The 20887-nt window shown below is 42.3% G+C and overlaps 2 protein-coding genes across 2 annotated transcripts in view; one reads left to right on the plus strand and one right to left on the minus strand.

Moving 5' to 3' along the window:
- The window catches only part of LOC134220046 (lipase 3-like), a 56358-nt gene that overhangs the window by 16505 nt on the left and 18966 nt on the right, over positions 1–20887 (plus strand). The window lies entirely within an intron of this gene.
- On the minus strand, positions 10277–11591 carry LOC134211963 (lipase 3-like). The gene is made up of 2 exons (XM_062689388.1): positions 10905–11591; positions 10277–10840 (listed from the first exon to the last, which is right to left on the minus strand). The coding sequence occupies exons 1-2, from the start codon at positions 11550–11552 to the stop codon at positions 10277–10279; spliced, it is 1212 nt and encodes a 403-aa protein (XP_062545372.1). The 5' UTR covers positions 11553–11591.

Genomic DNA, 20887 nt, shown 5'->3' on the forward strand with positions numbered 1-20887 from the left:
ATATGTTTGTATTCCAAGTAGTTCTGGTTGTTGTCGTGGGCTCCAGGTAGTCTACGAACTTCATAGATTCAAGGTCAGTGGATCAACCTCCGTAATGGAGGCAGTTATTGAAGAATAAACTTGTTTTGTGACCCCTTCTTGGCATATGTTTGTTTTTCATGTAGTTCTTGTTGTTGTCGTAAGTTCCAGATAGTCTACGAACTCCATACAGTCAAGATCTTCGGATCAATCTCCGTAATGGAGGCAGTTATCGAAGAATAAACAAGTAACGTGACCTTTTCTTTGTATATGTTTGTATTCCAAGTAATTCTTGTTGTTGTCGTGGGCTCCAGGTAGTCTACGAACTCCATAGAGTCAAGGTCGCTGGATCAACCTCCGTAACGGATGCAGTTAATGAAGAACAACAGGGAGGGACGGAAGGTAGCGGTTTTCCTCCAATAACTTTTCCGAACTTAATCTATCACATGTTGTGCATATGCATAATCGAGTTTCAGACAGTAATTAATTTCCACTCCGGGTGGCTCAATACCCGGAACATAGGCAATTAACTTTGAATGTACTGAAATCGAAAGGCGATCTCTCTTCGCTTATGTGGTCGGGTTGGGATCTGACGACCAACTGGCACAATCTCACACAACCCTACTTCATCGAGCGCCGTTGGTGATGAAGTAAGTGTGTAGGAGCCAGATAATACTAAATACTCATCCTACTTGGTTGGCATTGTACAAAAACATATATGAGAGAGTTAGTTATGAGAATGTATTGCGAGAGTTCGGCTACATGCTCGGTGCTGTGAATTTGGTTTCATCAGTACCCGCTAAGCTGCGGAGGACGACGGAGGTCCTTCGTAGCTTAGTAGGGAAAACACCTGTCTAGCGTACTGGTTTTGTGGGATCAAACCCCACCGAAGTTCTGTAGATCAATCTCCGTAATGGAGGCAGTTATCGAAGAATAAACAAGTTTTGTGACCCGCTCTTGGTATATGTTTGTATTCCAAGTAGTTCTTGTTGTTGTCTTAAGCTCCAGGTAGTCAATAGAGATAGTGAAATAGAGTCAAGGTCGATGGATCCACCTCCTTAATGGAGGCAGTTATTTGAAAATAAACAAGTTGTGAGACCCCTTCTTGGTATATGTTTGTATTTTAAGTAGTTATTTTCATAGTCGTGGGCTCCGTAATGAAGGCAAGGTAAAATACGTGAATGAAATCCGTATTTTTTGTCGAAGAGACTTACAAACTTACTTGTCTCTGCTTATGGAACCACCCCACCCATTTTTGGCCCTTCATACAGGAGTCTGATGAAATACAAACAGTAGTATAATCATGATCGAATCGTTTGTCAGATATGGCCAGTGCTATCGGCAGGTGCCTTGCTACAATAGATGGTAGTATCATCATCATCATCATCAAGAGACTTACAAACTTATTAACAGGTACTCATAAATGATTCATAATAAGCTACAGGCAGTGAAAGTTAATTCATGAAAATATTTATTGCTTGCGGCTAATTGGGTCGAAAATGTGATAAAATCGGGTTAGGCAAAATCAGGGGTAGACAAAATCTGAGAGTGACAAAATCGGGTCAACCTCATCTGAATGAATGTACGCACTCCTAGTACAGTAGCCGATCGATAACTGCAAAATGTTTACTTTTCAGTTATCGAATGCCGTTCGATAACTACAACGCACTCTAGACGTCAGACGGTTATCAATCGACGTCCGATGCAATAAAAGTGCATCTAAATGCACAGCGCAATGCAGCTGTCATTGAGTCTGACATCGGTTTGAAGTTTACCGGTCCGATAACTGTAAAACTGTTGCAACTATCGAATTGCAGTTAAATAGCATTGCAGTTAAATGACTTGCAGTTATCGAACGTCTGCTGTAGTTTTATTTGCCATGGTACTAGGTAGTCTATGAACTTCATATAGAAATGATCTGCAGATCAACCCACGAACGCAAGGCTATTGGTATATGTTTGCATTTCAAGTAGTTCAAGTTGTTGTCATTAGCTCTGGGCAGTTATTGAAGAGTAAACAAAATGTGAAACCTAATCTTGATATATTAGCATTCCAAGTAGTTATTGTTGTCTTGTTGTTGTTGGTTCCAGGTAGTATACAAACTTCATTCATATCACTAATATGAAGTTGTCTATTCTTTGGAAATGCAAAATGTAAATCAATTGTAACGATATAACTTCACGCCGAGAACGTGAGGGAAAAAAACGGACTAATATCGCAAAGATCATGTACCATATTAAAATTAGATCAAGGACACTCCTCACGGAATCCAAGTTTCAAAGTGCTCGCGTTTTCGGGGCACACCAATCGATACGGAGGCGGCGCACAACTGTCATTTTTGTTGATTTAGCTTTGCTGAGTCGCAGCATGCGTGAAATAATAAAAATGACAGTTGTGCGTTGCTTCCGTATCGAGTGGTGTGCCCCCGAAAACGCGAGCACTTTGAAACTTGGATTCCGTAAGGAGTGACCTTAAAGACCCTCTAGATATTCGTGTAAGCCTAGAAGTCTTACTCCTTACTTATTTCTAGGATGACCATTATCATATGCCATGAACGCATTTTATTCATGGGCCCCAAAGGCATGTACCAAATTTAAAACAGGTTGATATATCTTTAGTGTAGATCCTAATGCCTTACTTCAAGGTTTTCTTGGATGACCATGAACAATTGAAATGGGTGCATTGTATTCTACGTACCATAAAAGGCATGTATAACTATTCAAATAGGCCGAAAGAACTCTGGTTACGCGTGAAGTTTTTGAGGATTGTTCAAGTGTTCTCTTGGGTACCCATGAACATATGCAATGAAAGCGGTATATTCTATGTACCACAAAGGGCATATGCCACTTTTGAAACAATCCGAAAGGTATCTGGTTACGTGTGGATATCCTAAGGCCTATTCTAGCATTTTCTTGGAAGACCATAAACATATGCATTGAACGTATTCTATTCTATGTACCACGAAGGGCATGTACCACTTTTGAAACAAGCCAAAAGATCTCTGGGTACCCATGCAGATTTAAAGGCCTATTCCAGGGTTTTCTTGGATGACCATGAACCTATGCAATGGACGCAATCTATTCTATGTACCACAAAGGGCATGTAACACTTTTGAAAAAATCTGAAAGATCTTTGGTTACGCGTGTAGATCTTAAGGCCTTTTCCAGGATTTTCTTGGATGACCATCAACATATGCAATGAAAGCGCTCTTTTCTATGTACCACAAAGGGCATGCACCACTTTTGAAACAATCTTAAAGATCTCTGGTTACGCATGTAGACCTGAAGGCCTTCTCCAGGGTTCCCTTGGATGACCATGAACATATGCAATGAGGACTTATCCGAGAGATTTCTTCGATAGCGCAGAACATATGTAGTGATCACATCTGATTTCAAGATGCGCAAAGAGCATGTACCACTTTTAAGACAAGTCCATAGACCCATGGTTACGAGTGTAGACCTCAAGGCCTTACTCCAGAGATTTCTTGGATGACTCGGAACATAAACTGTGAACGCATTCTATGCTAAGTACCACAAAGAGCATGTACCGTATTTGAATTTGCATAATAGGCCTTTGGTTACGCGAGTAGATCTTTAGGCTTTACTCCAGAGATTTCTCGGATGACTAAGACCTCATTTCAGGGATTTTTGCATTACCCGCAGCATATACTATGAACACCTTCAATTCTAAGAAGCACAAAGAGCTTATAGCTTATTTGAAACTGGTTGAATGGCCTTTGGTTACGCGTGTAGACTCTAAAGCCTTACTTCAAAGATTTCTTGTATAACCATTGGCATAAGCTGTAAATCTTGACAATGGGCAAAAAGTATATGAGTTTCTGTTTCCAAAACTGTCAAAATTATCCAAATCGGTTGAAAATTGTTGAAGTTATGAGAATATCAATTTATAGGAACACGGGTACCCTGTTGGCCATACACGTGTGTTTTTTTTGTTGGCCGCATAAGGGTTAAACGTTCAATTTCTTCCATGCCTACTTTTGTCGATTGTTACAAATATGCGATCATAGGCAGTTAAGGACCTAAAAAATTAAGGAATTAAGGGATGAAGGAATTAAGGAATTAAGGAATCAAGGAATTAAGGAATGAGGGATTAAGGAATTAAGGGATGAAGGAATTAAGGAATTAAGGAATCAACGAATTAAGGAATTGAGGAATTAAGGAATTGAGGAATTAAGGAATTGAGGAATAAAGGAATTAAGGAATTAAAGAATTGAGGAATTAAAGGATTAATGGAATTAAAGAATTAAAAAATAAAGAATTGAGAAATTAAGGAATTAAAGAATTAAGAAATTAGGGGATTAAGGAATGTTGGAATTAGAGAATAAAAAAGGAATTAAAGAATTATTGACTTGAATTAAGGAATGAAGGAAGTAAGAAAACAAAGATTTGAGGAATCAGGGAATCAAGTAATGTTGGAATAAGGGAATAAAAAAAGGAGAAATAAATGAACTTTGTTATTAAAAAATGATATTACAAAAATCATAACTTTTTCAATTCTTGACCGATTTTGCTGATTCATTCAACCATATGTCAAAAATCATGCAATAAAAAAATAGAAGTTTTAAGCGTCATAAGATTTCAGTAAATTAAAAAGTGGCCACATTCCCAAAAGAATCAGATTCTCGGTTTGCTGCGGAACACGTTCGAACCCATCCAAGTGTCTTCAGTTATGCACTATTGATCATTTTTTGAAAAACGTCACAAGACGGATTTCAAAACATATCAACAAGTGTCACTTCCCTTGAGGAACCAGGTTCCCGGCAAGCCGCGGAGCATGCTCATACCCATCCAAGTGCCTCCAAACATACTCCATCGAGCATGATTTGTGTAATAATGAAGTTTGATATGCCCCAGGATGAGTTTCAAGGCTTGTAGAATGCGTTCACGAAAGTTCTATGAGAAGTTGAACCGTTCACGTAAGGGCCACGTGCCATAGCCCGATATGTGTAAGGACATAAACGGGAACCTTCTTACGAGCGAGCGTGAGGTGATCCAAAGGTGGCGGCAGCACTACGAAGATCGGCTGAATGGTGATGTGGCAGACAACGGTGGCGGTATGGAAATGAACCTAGGAGCACGCGCGCAGGGCATGCGACTTCCGGCTCCGAATCTCCAGGAAATCCTGAAAAACAACAAAGCCCATTGAGTTGACCAACTACCAGAAGTGCTGTTTAAACACGGTGGTGAGGCACTGGCGCTCTGCACTGGGTAATTACCAGGGTTTGGGATGAGGAGGTTCTGCTGCAGGAGTGGATGGAAGGTGTCGTGTGTCCCATCTATAAAAAGGGCGATAAGCTGGATTGTAGCAACTACCGCGCACTCACATTGCTGAACGCCGCGTACAAGGTACTCTCCCAAATTTTATGCCGTCCACTAGCACCAATTACAAGGAAGTTCGTGGGGCAGTACCAGGCGGGTTTTGTGGGCGAACGCTCCACCACGGACCAGGTGTTCGCCATTCGCCAAGTACTGCAGAAATGCCGCGAATACAATGTGCCCACACATCATCCATTCATCGACTTCAAAGCCGCATATGCTACAATCGATACAATCGATCGGGACCAGCTATGGCAGCTAATGCACGAACACGGAGAAATTCGGAGACGCATGGTGGCTGGAAATCGTACATACTTTGGACTCCGCAAGACGCTCCGATTGAATAGAGTTCGCCGCCGTACCAAACTGACTATCTACAAAACGCTCGTGGAGGACAAACGCGCACTTGGAGTTTTCGAAAGGAAAGTTCTGCGTACCATCTATGGTGGGGTGCAGATGGCGGACGGTACGTGGAGGAGGCGAATGAACCACGAGTTGCATGAGCTGCTGGGAGAGCCATCCATCGTTCAAACCGCGAAAATCGGACGGCTGCGGTGGGCCGGGCACGCAGCCAGAATGTCGGACAGTAACCCGGTGAAAATGGTTCTTGACAACGATCCGATGGGCACAAGAAGGCGAGGTGCGCAACGGGCAAGGTGGATCGATCAGGTGGAAGATGACTTGCGGACCCTCCGTAGACTGCGTGGTTGGCGACGTGTAGCCATGGACCGAGCCGAATGGAGAAGACTCTTATATACCGCACAGGCCACTTCGACCTTAGTCTGAATAAATAATAAATAAATTTCTCTGCGTTGGTGGGACGCCCGCAAGAAGAACGGTGTTATTGTGGATCGGAGAGATCAGGTGGAGGTGTGTTCGATAAAAGTTGAAGTGGTGGTAGTGATTGAAAGTACAAGTGAAATGTTGCTTCACGAGTTGCTAGTCGAGACGACCACTGCACGGAAGAGTGGTTTCCCATATTTAGGTGTGCAACTATTTAAGTGTGTTCTTTTTTGGTTTATTTTTTCGGTGTGAATGTTGATTATTAAAATAAACGGGAATATGCAATTTTAAACGAGTGTTACATGCCGCTATATTTTTTAAACAAGTTTTATGATACTTTGAAGGCATTTTGTCATATATTTATGTGATTTAGAAACATTTTAGATTTCTCGAATATTCTTGATATCAAGAAATATCAACACTTTTCGTACAGTGCATGCCATTTTGAAGTTTCCGACACTCAGTCTGCTTCTTCTTCTTTGCTCCGCAAAAATAGAATTTTTCTCTTTTCTCGCAATACTTGTTTACGAAAGCAGTGTTGTCGATTCTATTTTTTTCAGAATTTCCAATAGCATCATCACTAAGGGTATGCAATACCAAACTTTTTTATGTGGAATGTTGGTTGGAAACAAAATATCGGTTTATTTTTGAAACTTCAAAACCATACGGAATTTAGATCCAATATGATCAACACAAGGACCAATCTTTGGCCCTAGGTAGACAGTAATTGATCCTCTAGAAGGTTCTGAACGTCTAGAAAGTGAATAAAATAACAAATTAGTACTAGAAATTTACATTTTTCTAATAGTTTGTTATAGAAATCTTATTCACTAGGAGTTAATCCCAAAAGGGCACCATGTGTCCTTCGGAAAGACCCGGGAGGTAGTGGTAACTTGCTAAAAAAGGAGGACATTTTTGGCTGAAAGTGATTGTATGAAAAAAAGGACATGTCCTCCCAAAGGATACCATCTGGTAAGCCTTTACCTATATCCTTTAATCTTCGGAGGAAGAATCGCCAATTGGCCAAGTGGGACGAAATTGCACAATAATAATCGCGTATAAACGATTGTATTACTGTTTTTACTCAAAAATGTGCCCAATACTATTTCAGATATGACAAATAACGAATACAGTCAATATTTCTACAGATGTTCTACGCGCTTCAAACCATTCTGGAGCTCAGAACCTTGATCTACCAGGTCCATTGCGCTTGCTACAAAACCAATAGCAATCCATATGGTGTCCATGCAGAGAAGAATGCAGCATGGGCGAGATTGCTGCAACACCGCACGAGGGTGAACAAAGCATTTAGGGGGAAAGACGGCTTTGGCAGGTTTTGTTCTATTATTGGCAGGGGGTTTTTGTCGACCAAATTTTATGAAATTTGGCCACAATATTCTTTGATATGCAAAGAATGTTTAGGCCAAATTTGAGCCTAGTCAGTCATAAAAAAAACCCTGCCAATAATAGAACAAAACCTGCCAAAGCCATTCCCCCTAGTTTGTCTGTTCAACTTTTGTTGCTTTACGTTTCAGGCAGGTGTACAGTCATTCACGAACCAAATAATTTACTGTCTCTGTTTAAAATCGCCGGCTGTTACACGCAGTTCTCCACATTGTATGACAGGTTCTAGCGCAATGCATTGATAGAAGATATAGAAGAAAGGCAAAAACCTCATCGAACAATTACAAGTAATAAAAACAAGTTTATCAGAAGCTGTGCTTCTCACTTTAAGAGCAAAGTTTCATTATTTTCACTCTTCAATAAAGACATCAAAAACGAAACGGAAAAAGTTCAATTCTGTTGTATAGTGTAGGTACCTAACTTATTCTTTCTGTTATTGACAGAAGAATTTTCTAAAATAAATCAATATTAAGTAGACCAAATGAAATACATAATTCTCAAGTATTTCAAAGTCGTTTTGTTTGTATGTATGTTTGTTTGTTTTGCTATCCTCTACGTCTCCCATTAATTACACAACACTTGAAAGGAACTTTCTTCACAGCCATGCAACTATGTAATAAAAGTTCTGAGCGATCAGAAGTGCCTTGTGTTAAGATGCATGAAGATATGTTAATGGCGTTCAGGTTACACCTTCGAGTCACGAAACGTAGATGCCTTTTAGTAGGCCCACAGAACCGATAGGAAGCAGCGCAATAGGGCAGCTCACTCACTGTTGACGAGGTCATTTGAAACTCGTAAAAAAGAGCGAAAGGATATTCGATACTACGTTCGTGCATGCAACATTCCAATTAAAGCGAACCATGCACAGAAAAAAATAATGAAATGTGAACAGCGCGTAAAACTTGAGATGCGGAAATTTACACTATTCTACGCGGAAATGGAACTCTTCCTAACAAGTTTGCTTACAACTTGCAAGCAATATCGACGATTCACGTCAAATATTATATACATTTAGGCTATATCACGCATGGAATTAAGCTAATAATGGCGTTCCATTTATGTGCATGATCTTTAGCGTAAATTTCATTGGATTTTTATATCTGTGTGCTTGAGTTTTAATAAAACGCAGATGAATAAATTCTTAGAACATAGTAGTACCTTGATAGGTACATAATCGAGATTGTAAGAATAAGAGTTCATAATTTGTGTTGAATTCAAATGGTATTGGTTTTCATTTGAGGCTACTCAAGTATCATACAAATCAATACATCCATGGAAATAATTATAACATCACCGCTGGTTTTACATACAAAATGGTCATGTATAAGGATCAATATCTCGACTTCTAGCTATTATATTAAGGACATATTTTGCATCCCGGCCTGGTATGACCTGAATTTTCAAATAATGATTGTTATTTGTATGGTCAAACATGACCATTTTGTATGTAAAACCAGCGGTGGTGTTATAACTATTTCCGGGGGTGTATTATATTAGGTAATGAAAGAAACGAGCATACTTTCACTATCTAGTCTAGAATTTGTTTGTTTGTGGAAAGGTTTAATAATAAAAAGCTTAAAAACCGATAAACGAGTTTTATTACGAGTAATAACGTGACAACAAACTGTTAGAATATTCGAATAGAAAATATAAACAAAAAATAACACACTTAATTCCAACTTAATCGATATTGAAAGGACTATCGGATATTGAGTGAGAGAAGCAATCATTTGAAATTGTAATAATCTGTTTAGTGTTGCCAGTAGGTGCATAAGAGTAAAATCACTAATCGCGCAAACCTTGGAATCAACTTGCAAAATATACATAAGGCGGTTCTTCAACGAGTTGCATCACAGTTTCCTAATATTCATATTTGAAAATAAGAAAACATTGACATTGTAGGTACCGAACTTATGCACAATTGGCGACATCTTGGTTACTATGTTTGAGTCATGTTGATCATAACATTTTTTTTGGTATGACAGCGCCACTAACTTTCTTAAACTTCTGCTTCAAATATGTTATCAGAAATATCACTTCGAATTAGAATACACGTCGAGTTGCAGCACATCTAATAAGAGGAAGCATTTTACCGCTTTTCTTGGAATCTCTCTAATTGATAAAAGTTTGATAATCACGTGTTCTAGTAAAGCGGCGATTGTTGTGAAAGCATGAAGCATGTGCTTTTTGTACTGCGGACTTACTTTGCTTATTTATGAGAGGCCTAACAAATGATCGCAATAGTTGTCACTTTATTGCAAGGCATAGATGTGTAAAGATTTCAGTTTTTTCACACGATTGGAAATCGATTATATTTAAATTGTTGCACCACAAATGCACCATCATGGCTTGGTTTAACTTTGTTTTGCGTTATTGACCCGAGTATTATTTTAAGTGCCCCTTTGCTCCAGGTGAAGACAACGAATTTTTCTGTTCATTGGTTTTAGGATGTGGAATAATGCTATCGGAGGTAGGTATAGTCAGAAACGAAAATAATTTCATTTTTGCATTGAGTATTTTTCATAATAGCCATATTCTCGGGACTCTCGGTTTCTCGTTAAATGGTGTTGTGTTTCTGCAAAATCTACACCCAAGTGCTCAAACTTGTAACACGTTTATCGGTTGTTTTGTTGACATTCCTTTAGTCGATAATTTCCAGAACAGTTATTCATTATTCTCGTTGCCATGATAAAAATGTGATCAGCAGTTGAATTAATAAATCACAACTAGACCAGCTATGAATACTTCTCGGCTTTGTTCTCATCATACTGCTCCATCAAATCTATGACCCGATTGTACAGCAAACTTTTCGCCCCGACAGCGTAGATGAAGTCCAGATGGTTCCACAGTTTGTCCGGAATCCGAAGTAGTCGAGAGGTATTACCGAGTTGCCGGTGTAGCAGACGAACGTCCGGAACTGCTGCCAGCCAATCGTTGTCGCCGTAGTGTAGAAACACTGGCGCCGTTATGTTCCTCAGTGGATAGTCCGGTGGAGTTGTTGATCCATAATTGGCCACGTTGCCCAGTGTTCCTCGATCGTACTGTTGGAAACGACCACTGTTAATCCCTTGACCGTAGTGGATCAATTGTTTGACGGCAGCACCCGCTGGGATATGCTGCATAATAAGCGGTAGCATAGTGCGATTCAACTGAGGCGAATTGTATCCTCCGATTAGAAACAGTACATTCGCACAGATTTCTTGGAACATGGATGTATCCTTGCAAGCCTTTTGACCTCCTGAATCTAACATCTTGTTGCTAGGCATAAACTCGTTGACTCCCAACATACGCAACGTCCACTGAAAACATCCAAGTCAATGACTTGGTTAATTAAGTCAACTGGTGAAAGTGATGACAACTCACCTCCAGCTGGTTGGAAACTGGAACGATCGCTCGTATGAATGGCGACTTCAGTCTACTCATGAACGCGACAGGAGCCAGGGCATGCATTGTGCGAATTTTCGCATTGTAGCTCGGTTTCAACGACGCCATAACAAAAAACGCTGTAGTCCCTTGCGAGTGGCCTACGTAGTGAATCGATTTACTGCCGGTTTTCTTCAGCACGTAGTCGATCATCGCCGTCAAATCGTACAGACCGATTTCGTGCCAACTGAAGTCCCAAAACTGCGGTTTATCTGGTGACAGTGACACGTGCTTTCGCGAGTTGGTGTTCCCGCGGGCGTTGCCCAACCACACGTCGTAGCCACGAGTGGCTAGGGAATGGCCGAGAGATTTATCGGGACCCAAAATGACCCAATCGGCGGATGAGCCCAAGAGGCCATGTTGTAGAAGCACTACTGGGCAAGAGGTTCCATTTCCGGGAATGCGAAACATCGTAAGGAGGTAGCCATCGGTTGTCGGTACTTGATGTTCCTCAAGTGGCAGACCCATGCGTTTTATAAGTTGCTCCGTTCCACAATGCGTTAGGTGGATTAGCGCGAATATTATTAGTAAAACGTGTATTGATGCGTGCTGCTTTGGTGGAATCATTTCCTGCAGAAAATGAAACATTGAGAAATTAGGTTGTTGTCCAATTGAAATGTGGCTGGGAGCTGAAATTCGCCGTACAAAACAAAAAAAAAGGAAAATCACTCACCCTAATGACAAAACTGCACTTCTATAAAGCAAAGAGTGGCTGGAGTGACTCGAACCCACGAACCACGACCCTCACGAGTTCCATTGAAGGGAAAGTGGTTACCTCCAATACATTTTTCACATCAAAATCTTCCACAAACATACATATTCACATCTGAGTTTTCAGAACATTGTAAAATGTCCAAGTTGGGTGGTTTAACACCCGGAAAATAGGCAATTAACTTTGATTGAACATTCCCTGCAGGCTGGAAGCATAGCTACGCAATCGCCTTAACCAGTTGTGTGGTAAAGGTTATGGAACTGATGGTCAAACGCAAGCTGATTGATTAGATCTAATAATAGTTAGAATTTCACATTTTCTGATTTTATTTTAAAAGTAGGGAAAAATTGATATGCTACCATGTTAAAATTAAATGTAAAATGTTTGATCTGAATGTTTTTCTCCTCGTATAAAATTGTGATTTTCACAGTGAGAGCAATCAGAACAAAATTTGTAAAATTATCAAACCTACAAATTCATATTTTTAGCAACCACGACAACAAGAAAAATGTAACTGGCAGCTCATGACGATCTGTCAAGATATGCCCACCAAGTTTGTACGAAAAGGAAGAATTCGGATTATCTGCGATTTGTGGATAGAAAAATACAGTGATTACAGTATTCCGGAGAATCTAGATTTTTAAGGTTCCACAGCAGCAGCAGCACGCAACGAATTGCAATTAATCAAAATGACACTAAGGAACACTAAACACCGGTAAAGGGTTATGTTTTTTTTCGACGCGGCCAACAAAACTCGGCCGATACTGTCTTCAACGTCACCAGATAGGAAGTCTGTCGGAAGAATCATCCAGCTACACAGAAGATTATCCTATAGGCTGTATATAGCGCGTCCGATTTCTATAAAAATAGGAGTTACCGAAAAATTCGAAGCCGATTACGAATAGCCGACTAATGTATGGATTGCATTGTCAGCAACACCGTCTTCGACCACGATGCTGGGTCATTAGGTTGTGTTGGAACTAGGGAATGGAATAAACAGAATGGCACCTCGAATGTGCGTAGGAATCGGATAAAAATAACGGAACACCGGAGAACTAGTTTCGACACGTGTGTATTTTCTCGAACTTGTTTGGAGTTAAAAATGACAGATAGAAAAGGTACACTGTTTGTTTTTCTGCTCTGCTGGCCCTGTGACTCTGGGCGTTTACACCGTTTACACACCGACCCTCCTCCTCGATGATCACTTCCGGTAAGATTTCCGGTCACGGCGTAGACCTAGCTTCTCCTTAAAACATTGCATCTTGGTTGCGTCCAGAGGTTTGGTGAACACGTCTGCGATCATCCTATCGGTAGGGCAGTAATGTAGCTGGATGACTTCGCGGCTACAGAGATCCCGGGCGTGGTAGACCTTGGTATCGATGTGCTTGCTTCTTTTGTTTTGGCGCTCCAGTGAAACGAAGTCAATGCAACCTCGATTATCCTCGTTTAGAATGGTCGGTTGATGTTGTACGTGGTCAAGCTCACCCAGCAATCGTCGGAGCCAGGTCGCTTCCTGAGCTGCTTCGGATAGCGCGATATACTTGGCCTTTATAGTCGATGTTGCGACACACGCTTGCTTCCAACTCGCCCAACTAACTCTTGCTTCTCCTATCTGAAACACGAAACCGCTTGTAGAATTCCGACCGACGGTATCGCCGGCCCAATCAGCATCGCCGTATCTCACCAATTCCAAATTCTTCGTCCGATCGCTGACTAGTTTCAGTTGATAGTCCTGGGTTCCAAGCAAATATCGCACTGTACGCTTCAGCTCCAACCAGTCTAGCTGCGTTGGACAGTTGGTTTTTCGGCTCAAAACGGAGACTGCCGCCGCGATATCCGGTCTTGTGTTAGTAGAGATGTAGAGTAAAGCGCCGACTAACTTGTGATACTGTGTATTGTCCGGAAGTATCTCTCCGCCGTTGAGGCGGAAATAGCCAGGGTCCACTGGATACTTCGATGGTTTTGCGTCCAGTAATCCAAAGCGATCCGCCACTTCACGAATCATGCACTTCTGGCTCAGACTGTACATTCCGCTCTCGTCCTTCGTCACGCAGATGCCGAGAAATTGCTTTATCTCCCCGAGCGAGGAAATCTCAACATGCTTCCGCACAGCGACCTCGACCTCGATGCGACGTCCATCCCGACACACCAGGATCATGTCATCAATATAAATCAAAATATAAATCCACACACCGTTCGGTAGTTGCTTACTGAAGAGACAGGCATCCGCCTCCGACTGCCAGAATCTAAGACCGATGAGCACCTCCTTGATGGTCGCATTCCACACTCTCGCCGCCTGTTGGAGTTCGTACAGGCTACGAGTCAGCTGACAGACGAGCTCCTCCTTTCCCGCCACCGAGTAGCCAGGCGGTTGGCGCATGAAAATCTTCTCTTGTAGCACTCCGTTCAAATAAGCGTTCTTCACATCCACATGCCACATTTGAAGCTTCTTATGGCCCGCCACAGTTAGCAGTACTCTGAACGTTTGCTGCAGTGCAACTGGTGCGTGCATCTCGTCGAAATCTTCGCCTTTTTGCCTTTTTTTTACAAGGGAGAATGCATTTACACACTAACCCAGCACACGAGCATTGTAGTTGCCAAACTACCACACGGAAGTGTACTGGAGTGCCGGACTCGACCGTACCGGTAATACCGACTAAACTTCCTTGGGCTCCGCCATCGTTTCCCCCAGGAACTACCTCCCAGTACTACTTCTGGGGAAATCTTCGCCTTGCCCTGGGCAACCAGGCGCGCTTTGAATCTCACGGTAAGTCCATTTGAGTCCTTCTTCTGTTTAAAAACCCACTTCGACCCGATTGCGTGGCGCCCTTTTGGCAGAGGAACGAGCTTCCAAGTATCGTTCGAAAGTAGCGATTCATATTCACTCTCCATAGCCTTCTTCCACTCCTTCTTATTCACACTTGCTACTGCTTCTTTGTAGTTCTTTGGATCACGCTCCTCCATTTTTGCCACGCCCACCACAAAATTATCAAGTTTCTTTGGCAAAATGTCCGCCGTACTTCTCTTCGGCCTTGTATCACTCACTTCATCACTTTCTCTATCACTTTCTTCATCCCTTTCTTCGCCATCAGGCTCTTCCTCCGAAAACCCAAGGAACTCCTCATCACTTTCCGTCACCTCGGTCGGCACTGATTTTTCTTCACCTTCTTCGCCGTTGTCCCCGTCGCTGAGCATCGGCATCGCCATTGGTCCGCTGGCCGATGCTTGCACCTTCGTTTGTAGCTCCTCCTCAATTTCACCACCGAGTTCCAGAAATTTCGCGTCGCGGCTAATGATGATTTTACCGGTTTGCTTATTCAGGAACCGGTACGCCTTCGACCCGCATTCGTAGCCGACGAACGTCAGCTTTTCAGCCCGCTTGTCCATCTTTTTACGCTTGACGTCCGGAATGTAAACATAGGCGTCACATCCGAACACCTTCAGTCCGCCCAGATCCGGTTTTTGTCCGCTCCACAGTTCCATTGGTGTCTTTCCCACCGATCTCGAAGGCAACCGGTTCTGGATATAACCCGCTGCAGCAATCGCCTCTCCCCAGTACCGCTTTCCGAGAAACACAGACAATATTTTGACCATAGTCCACCAGCTTCGAAGAATCCGATCCAGAACCGCTGGATCACGATGACCGAACCTTCTGTGCCAAGTGTGCTGACAGTTCACCGAATGGCACGCATTTGACACCGCTGCATATTCCTGGTCCTTCAGCTCATACAAGCCGTCGTTCCGTACACCCGTGCCACAACATTCTTCGATTGGTCAATGATTTCAACACTGTCGAGATCCGGCGGGAATAAAACGTTGTCCAGCCGAACATCAACGGACTACCCAGCGTCGTCGACACACTTCACTAATCCGCTACCGTGGCCGCCCGACTTCGTGTGGTTCACATGGTTTGCCATCACAACCTGAACGCTATTCGACTCATCTAGCATGTCGGAAAATTCGTTGCTGCTTGTCATGTAGCACGACGCACCGCTATCGACGGTCCACAAACGTTGTTGCGCCGCTGTGGCACGACTGACGTAGCTCTCCTCCTGCACGAGAAAGCTCACAGGCTCCCATTTCTTGTTTGTGACTTGCTTCGCTTTGGCTTTGCGTTGACCACCGCCGTTTGACTTACCGCCGCTGGACGATCCTGCTCCATCTTATGAGCCCTTCTCTGCGAGCCACTTCCGACAATCCTTTTTAAAGTGGCCGGGGTGCTTGCAGAATAAGCATGTCTTGCTTGACTGCGTCTTGAGCACCTGCTCGCCACCGGGTCCATTACCGTCTCTCTCGCGCCGCTTATGAAACACGTCCAGTAGTTTCGATTTGACGAGCTGCATGGTAATATCTGCGTCCGAACGTGCCTCTAGGGCCGATGCCAAATGGTGGTAGGACGCTTGTATGCTGCGCAACACCACGGCTACCTTCATCTTCTCATCCATAGGGACATAGGCACTCTGCAACCGTGCAAACAACGTGTCCATATCGAGTAGATGTTTTGTCGGCATCTCCGCAGTAACCTACCCAAGAGGGGGGTCCTCCTTAGCTGTGCGGTAAGACGCGCGGCTACAAAGCAATGGATACTCTGGATACTCTCGACTTCCCTGGGCATAAAAGTATAATCGGGTTGGCCTCATGATATACGAATGCAAAAATGGTAACTTGGCTTAGAAACCTCGCAGTTAATAATTGTGGAAGTGCTTAATTAACCCGCTTTTCACCGATCCGCTTCTGGGACCATCACCTGTTGGAACTAGGGAATGGAATAAACAGAGTGGCACCTCGAATCTGCGTAGGGATCGGATTGAAATAACGGAACAACGGAGAACTAGTTTCGACACGTGTGTATTTTCTCTTCTTCTTCTTCTTCTTCTTCTTTCTTCTGCTTCGGATCTGACATTTGTAGATCCTAATGTTGAGGGCTAGCTGCTATGGCTATAAGGCAATCCATAAGACAGCTGCGAACAGCTGACTATTTTTGTTTACCTTGATTTTTTGACAGATTCTGACCGGACTGACAGAACAATTCAAAGGAAATTGTTAAGCGCGGCTTACACCAGAAGTGAGTTTCGTTCAACTGCATACACACTTTGTTTTGATTTCGATTGTCAGTCCCATCGCTGAATGTCCTCATGGATAGCCTAATATGCCCTGTATTTTCTCGAACTTGTTTGGGGTTAAAAAAATGACAGATAGAAAAGGTACACTGTTTGTTTTTCTGCTCTGCTGGCTCTGTGACTCGGGGCGTTTGGTATCAGTGCATCAGCGCCCTGTGGCTGGATACACCGACAGGCTGAAACTTAGGCCAAATTAGTGGTGTGGAATGAGTATTGCAAAGTGAGGAAGAAACAGAACGGAAGAAGGAAGATGGAAGATGGAGGAAGGAACCAGAAAGAAGAATGAAGAAAGGGGAAAGGAGAAGGAAGTAGGAAGAAGTAAGAAGGAAGAAAGAAGAAGAAATAAGGAAGAAGGAAAAAGGAAGAAGGAAGAAGAAAGAAGGAAGAAGTATAAGGGAAAAAAAGAAGGAACAAGGAAGAATGAAGAAGGAAGAAGAAAGATAAAAGAAGGAAGAAGGAAGAAGAAATAAGGAAGAATGGAAGAGGGAAGAAAGAAGAAATATGAGGAAAAAAGGAAGAAGAAAGTATGAAGAAGGAAGAAAGAAGAAATACCCGAGCAGCACAAGTTAGACGAAAATAGCTGCAGCAACTTGATTGTGACTGAATCCGGTCACATATGAGTTGCAGTAACCTATGAGGAATTTGTGTGCTGCTAGGGTAAGAAGGAAGAAGGGAAAATGGAGAAGGAAGTAGGAAGAAGGAAGAAGGAAGAAGGAAGAAGAAAGAAGAAACAAGGAACAAGGAAAAAGGAAGAAGGGAGAAGGAAGAGGAGGGAGGAAGAAGGAATAATTGAGAAGAAAGAAGCAAAAATGATGAAAGTAGAAGAAGAAGGAAGGACAAAGAAGAAAGGAGAAGGAATAAGGAAGGTAAAATAAAGAAGAAAGAAGGAAGAGGAAGAAAGAAAAAGAAAGAAAGAAGAAGAATGAAGGAAGAAAGAAGGTAAAAGGAAGAAGAAATAGAAAAGAAAGAAGAAGAAAAAAGTAATAAAGAAGAAGGAAGAGCGAAGAAGAAAAAACGATAGAAGAAGAAAGAAGCAAGAAGAGAGAAGGAGAAAGAGGTAAGATGAAGGAAGAACTTCTCATGTTTCACTTTTTGCTTCTTTCTGTTCATTCTGTTCGGTCTTATGACCATTCGGCCTAATGATCTTCGACCAAATGGCCTGACATCTTCGACCACATGTCGTACATACCGTCGTGCGGGGCTTCTTTTGATAAATCGGAGGCAACTTTGGACATTTTGAAGCAAGAATTGCAACGTTTCTTATTTGGTATTTTTCCGTTTAATTTGTTTACACTCAACAACCCAAAGTAGCCCTCGGAGTCAAAAGAAGCCTCGCACGACGGTACTAGACCTGTGCGCCAATTTCAATGATATCGGCGAGGGCATTATAGATCATTTTCAGCCAGTGGCAGCAGCGCGGCGGTGTGGGTTGGCGTGGGCTTATTTTATGCATAGAAAAATCTGCGATTTCGAAAAGCTTCTAGGAGTTCCCCCGTAGGTTCCTCCAGGAATTTTCACGGAAGTTCCAAAGTTCCTCCAGGAATTCCTCCAGGAATTCCTCCGGAAGTTCCTCCAGGAATTCCTCCGGAAGTTCCTCCAGGAATTCCTCCAGAAGTTCCTCCAGGAATTCCTCCGGAAGTTCCTCCAGGAATTCCCTCGGAAGTTCCTCCAGTAATTCCTCAGGAAGTTCCTCCAGGCATTCCTTCGGAAGTTCCTCCAGGCATTCCTTCGGAAGTTCCTCCGGAAGTTCCTTCAGGCATTCCTCCGGAGGTTCCTTCAGGCATTCCTCCGGAAGTTCCTCCAGCAATTCCCTTGGAAGCTTCTGAAGGAATTCCTCCGGAAGTTCCTACAGGATATCCTCTGGGAGTTCCTCCGGAAATTCCTTCAGGAATTCTTCTCCGAAAGCTCCTCCAGGAATTCCTCCGCAAGTTCCTCCAGGAATTCCTCCGGAAGTTCCTCCAGGAATTCCTCCGGAAGTTCCTCCAGGAATTCCTCCGGAGGGTGATCCAGGAGTTCTCTGGAAGCTCTTTCAGGGATTCTTCCGGTATTTCTCCCAGCAATTGCCCTTGAAGTTCAACTAGGAATATATCTTAAATTCCTCCAGGAATTCCTACGGAAGTTTCTTAAGGGATTTCACCGGAAGTTCTTCCAGGGCTTCTCAGGATAATCATCCCGAAATTCCTCCGAAAATCTTCCGAAAGTTCTTCCGGAATTTTCCCTGGAAAATCTTCCAGGAGCTCCGCCAGGATTTCCATCACGAGCTACTCCAGAAACTCTTATGATAATTCGATTAGATTTTTGTATAAATCATCTCGAGAACTCCTGAAATTTCCTTTGAATTCCTTTCGAAATTCAGCTCCCGGGAATTCTACTGGAAATTCCTCCAGCTATTTCTCCCAAAATTCATCAAAGAATTCTACTCGGAAATCGTTTAGAAATTCTTTAGAAGTTCCTTCAGGATTTCTTCTGCAAGTTCCTAGAAGAATTCCTTCAGAAATTCTTTCGGGTATTCTCGAAATCATGTACAGTGAGAATAACTTTCTAATCCCAAGAAGACTATTCAATTGGTGAGATAAGCATATTTGTTGTTTCTTGGCCAATCACGACTATCAACTACGATAAGCACAGTCAATCAAGCTAAGCTAACCTACATCCGACCAATCGAAATGACAAAGCAAAAAAACGTATTTGATACTTATTAAAACTGCTATCGCCGAAGGACCTTATGTGTGTATCTTCAATTGAACTCCCACTGTCCGGCAGTGGTATTATGGAAAAAAGCTGTCTTTAATAAAGTCAGCTTTAGCCCGGGAGTTAGAAGGTGTTAGCTCTACTGCAGCTTCAGTGACCCATTTCAGACTGCCTGGTAACTCACGTCCAGTCCGAGGTCACTTTCACTTGCAATAATCCCCGCCTGTTTATGCTACCATTATCAATTGGATAATGGATCCATAAACAAACTTCCGGATTTTTAAATCCAGCGCGAATTTAGTTTTGGAATCATATAAAAACATATTGAAATAATCACCAAATTGATCCAAATAAGAATACACTTGAGTAAAAGTCACCAAACTCGAAAATCGCAAACATCAAATAACTTAAACTTTTTTCTTCTAGTACATATGCAAAATATATACATCAGCCGAATCTATTTCTTGCAGAACCGAACAAAAACCGTGACAGCAAATTTAAAAGCAACCGTCCGCGCGCATGGTTTGCTGCGATCTCATCCTATTGCCGATGGACCTTAGCCACAAAAATACAACTTCATTTGTCAACCCCCATATAACTTCTCCAGAATTTACTCCCGAATTTCCCCTTCAAATAATTCTCCAGGTTTATTAACAGTTTATCAAAAATCGGAAATTCGTTTTGAAAATCCTCACATATCTTAAAAATCTATTAGTTCCTTCATAAATTTAATCGTGAAATTTTTATGTTGGGTTATAACTTGCAATAATTGCTAATAACTTGTAATCGAAAGAAGTGTTTGAAACATTCAGACCGACCAACATGAGAAATAATCGCTCTAAACTGTCCAAGAATGGTGAGCAGTCTATAAATAAACTTAAATTACGAGGAAAGCAAAACTCTCTTCCAAAATTGAACAAAAAATTGTTTTTAACCAATTTACTTACCTATAAACTAGACCAACTGAATAACCGAATTTATGAGTATCACGAGGTCGAGTTTTTCCTAATAATTCAAAATGACTCCACGTAACAAGTCCATTCTACGTCTTCAATGCTTTGCAGAACCCCTGAAAGGCACTTTCTTCACCGCCTTGCAACTATGTTTACCGAAAGTCCACTGTGTTCTGATGTGCTTTGTATTAAGATGACTGAAGATAAGCCAATGGCATTCCGGGCTACACCGCACTTCCGAGTCACGAAACGTTGATGTCCCTGGCCTCTGACATAGAACCGATTGGAATAAGCAGTAGGGCAGCTCACTGGTGACGAGGTCATTTGCAACACGTAAAAAAGGGCGAAAGGATGTTCGATACTACGTTCGTGCATGCAACATTCCAATTAAAGCGAGCCATGCCAGTGTTTGAATGAAACGCAGATGAATAAATTCTTAGTACATGG

The sequence above is a fragment of the Armigeres subalbatus genome, chromosome 1 (assembly GCF_024139115.2).
Source record: "Armigeres subalbatus isolate Guangzhou_Male chromosome 1, GZ_Asu_2, whole genome shotgun sequence".
NCBI lineage: Eukaryota > Metazoa > Arthropoda > Insecta > Diptera > Culicidae > Armigeres > Armigeres subalbatus.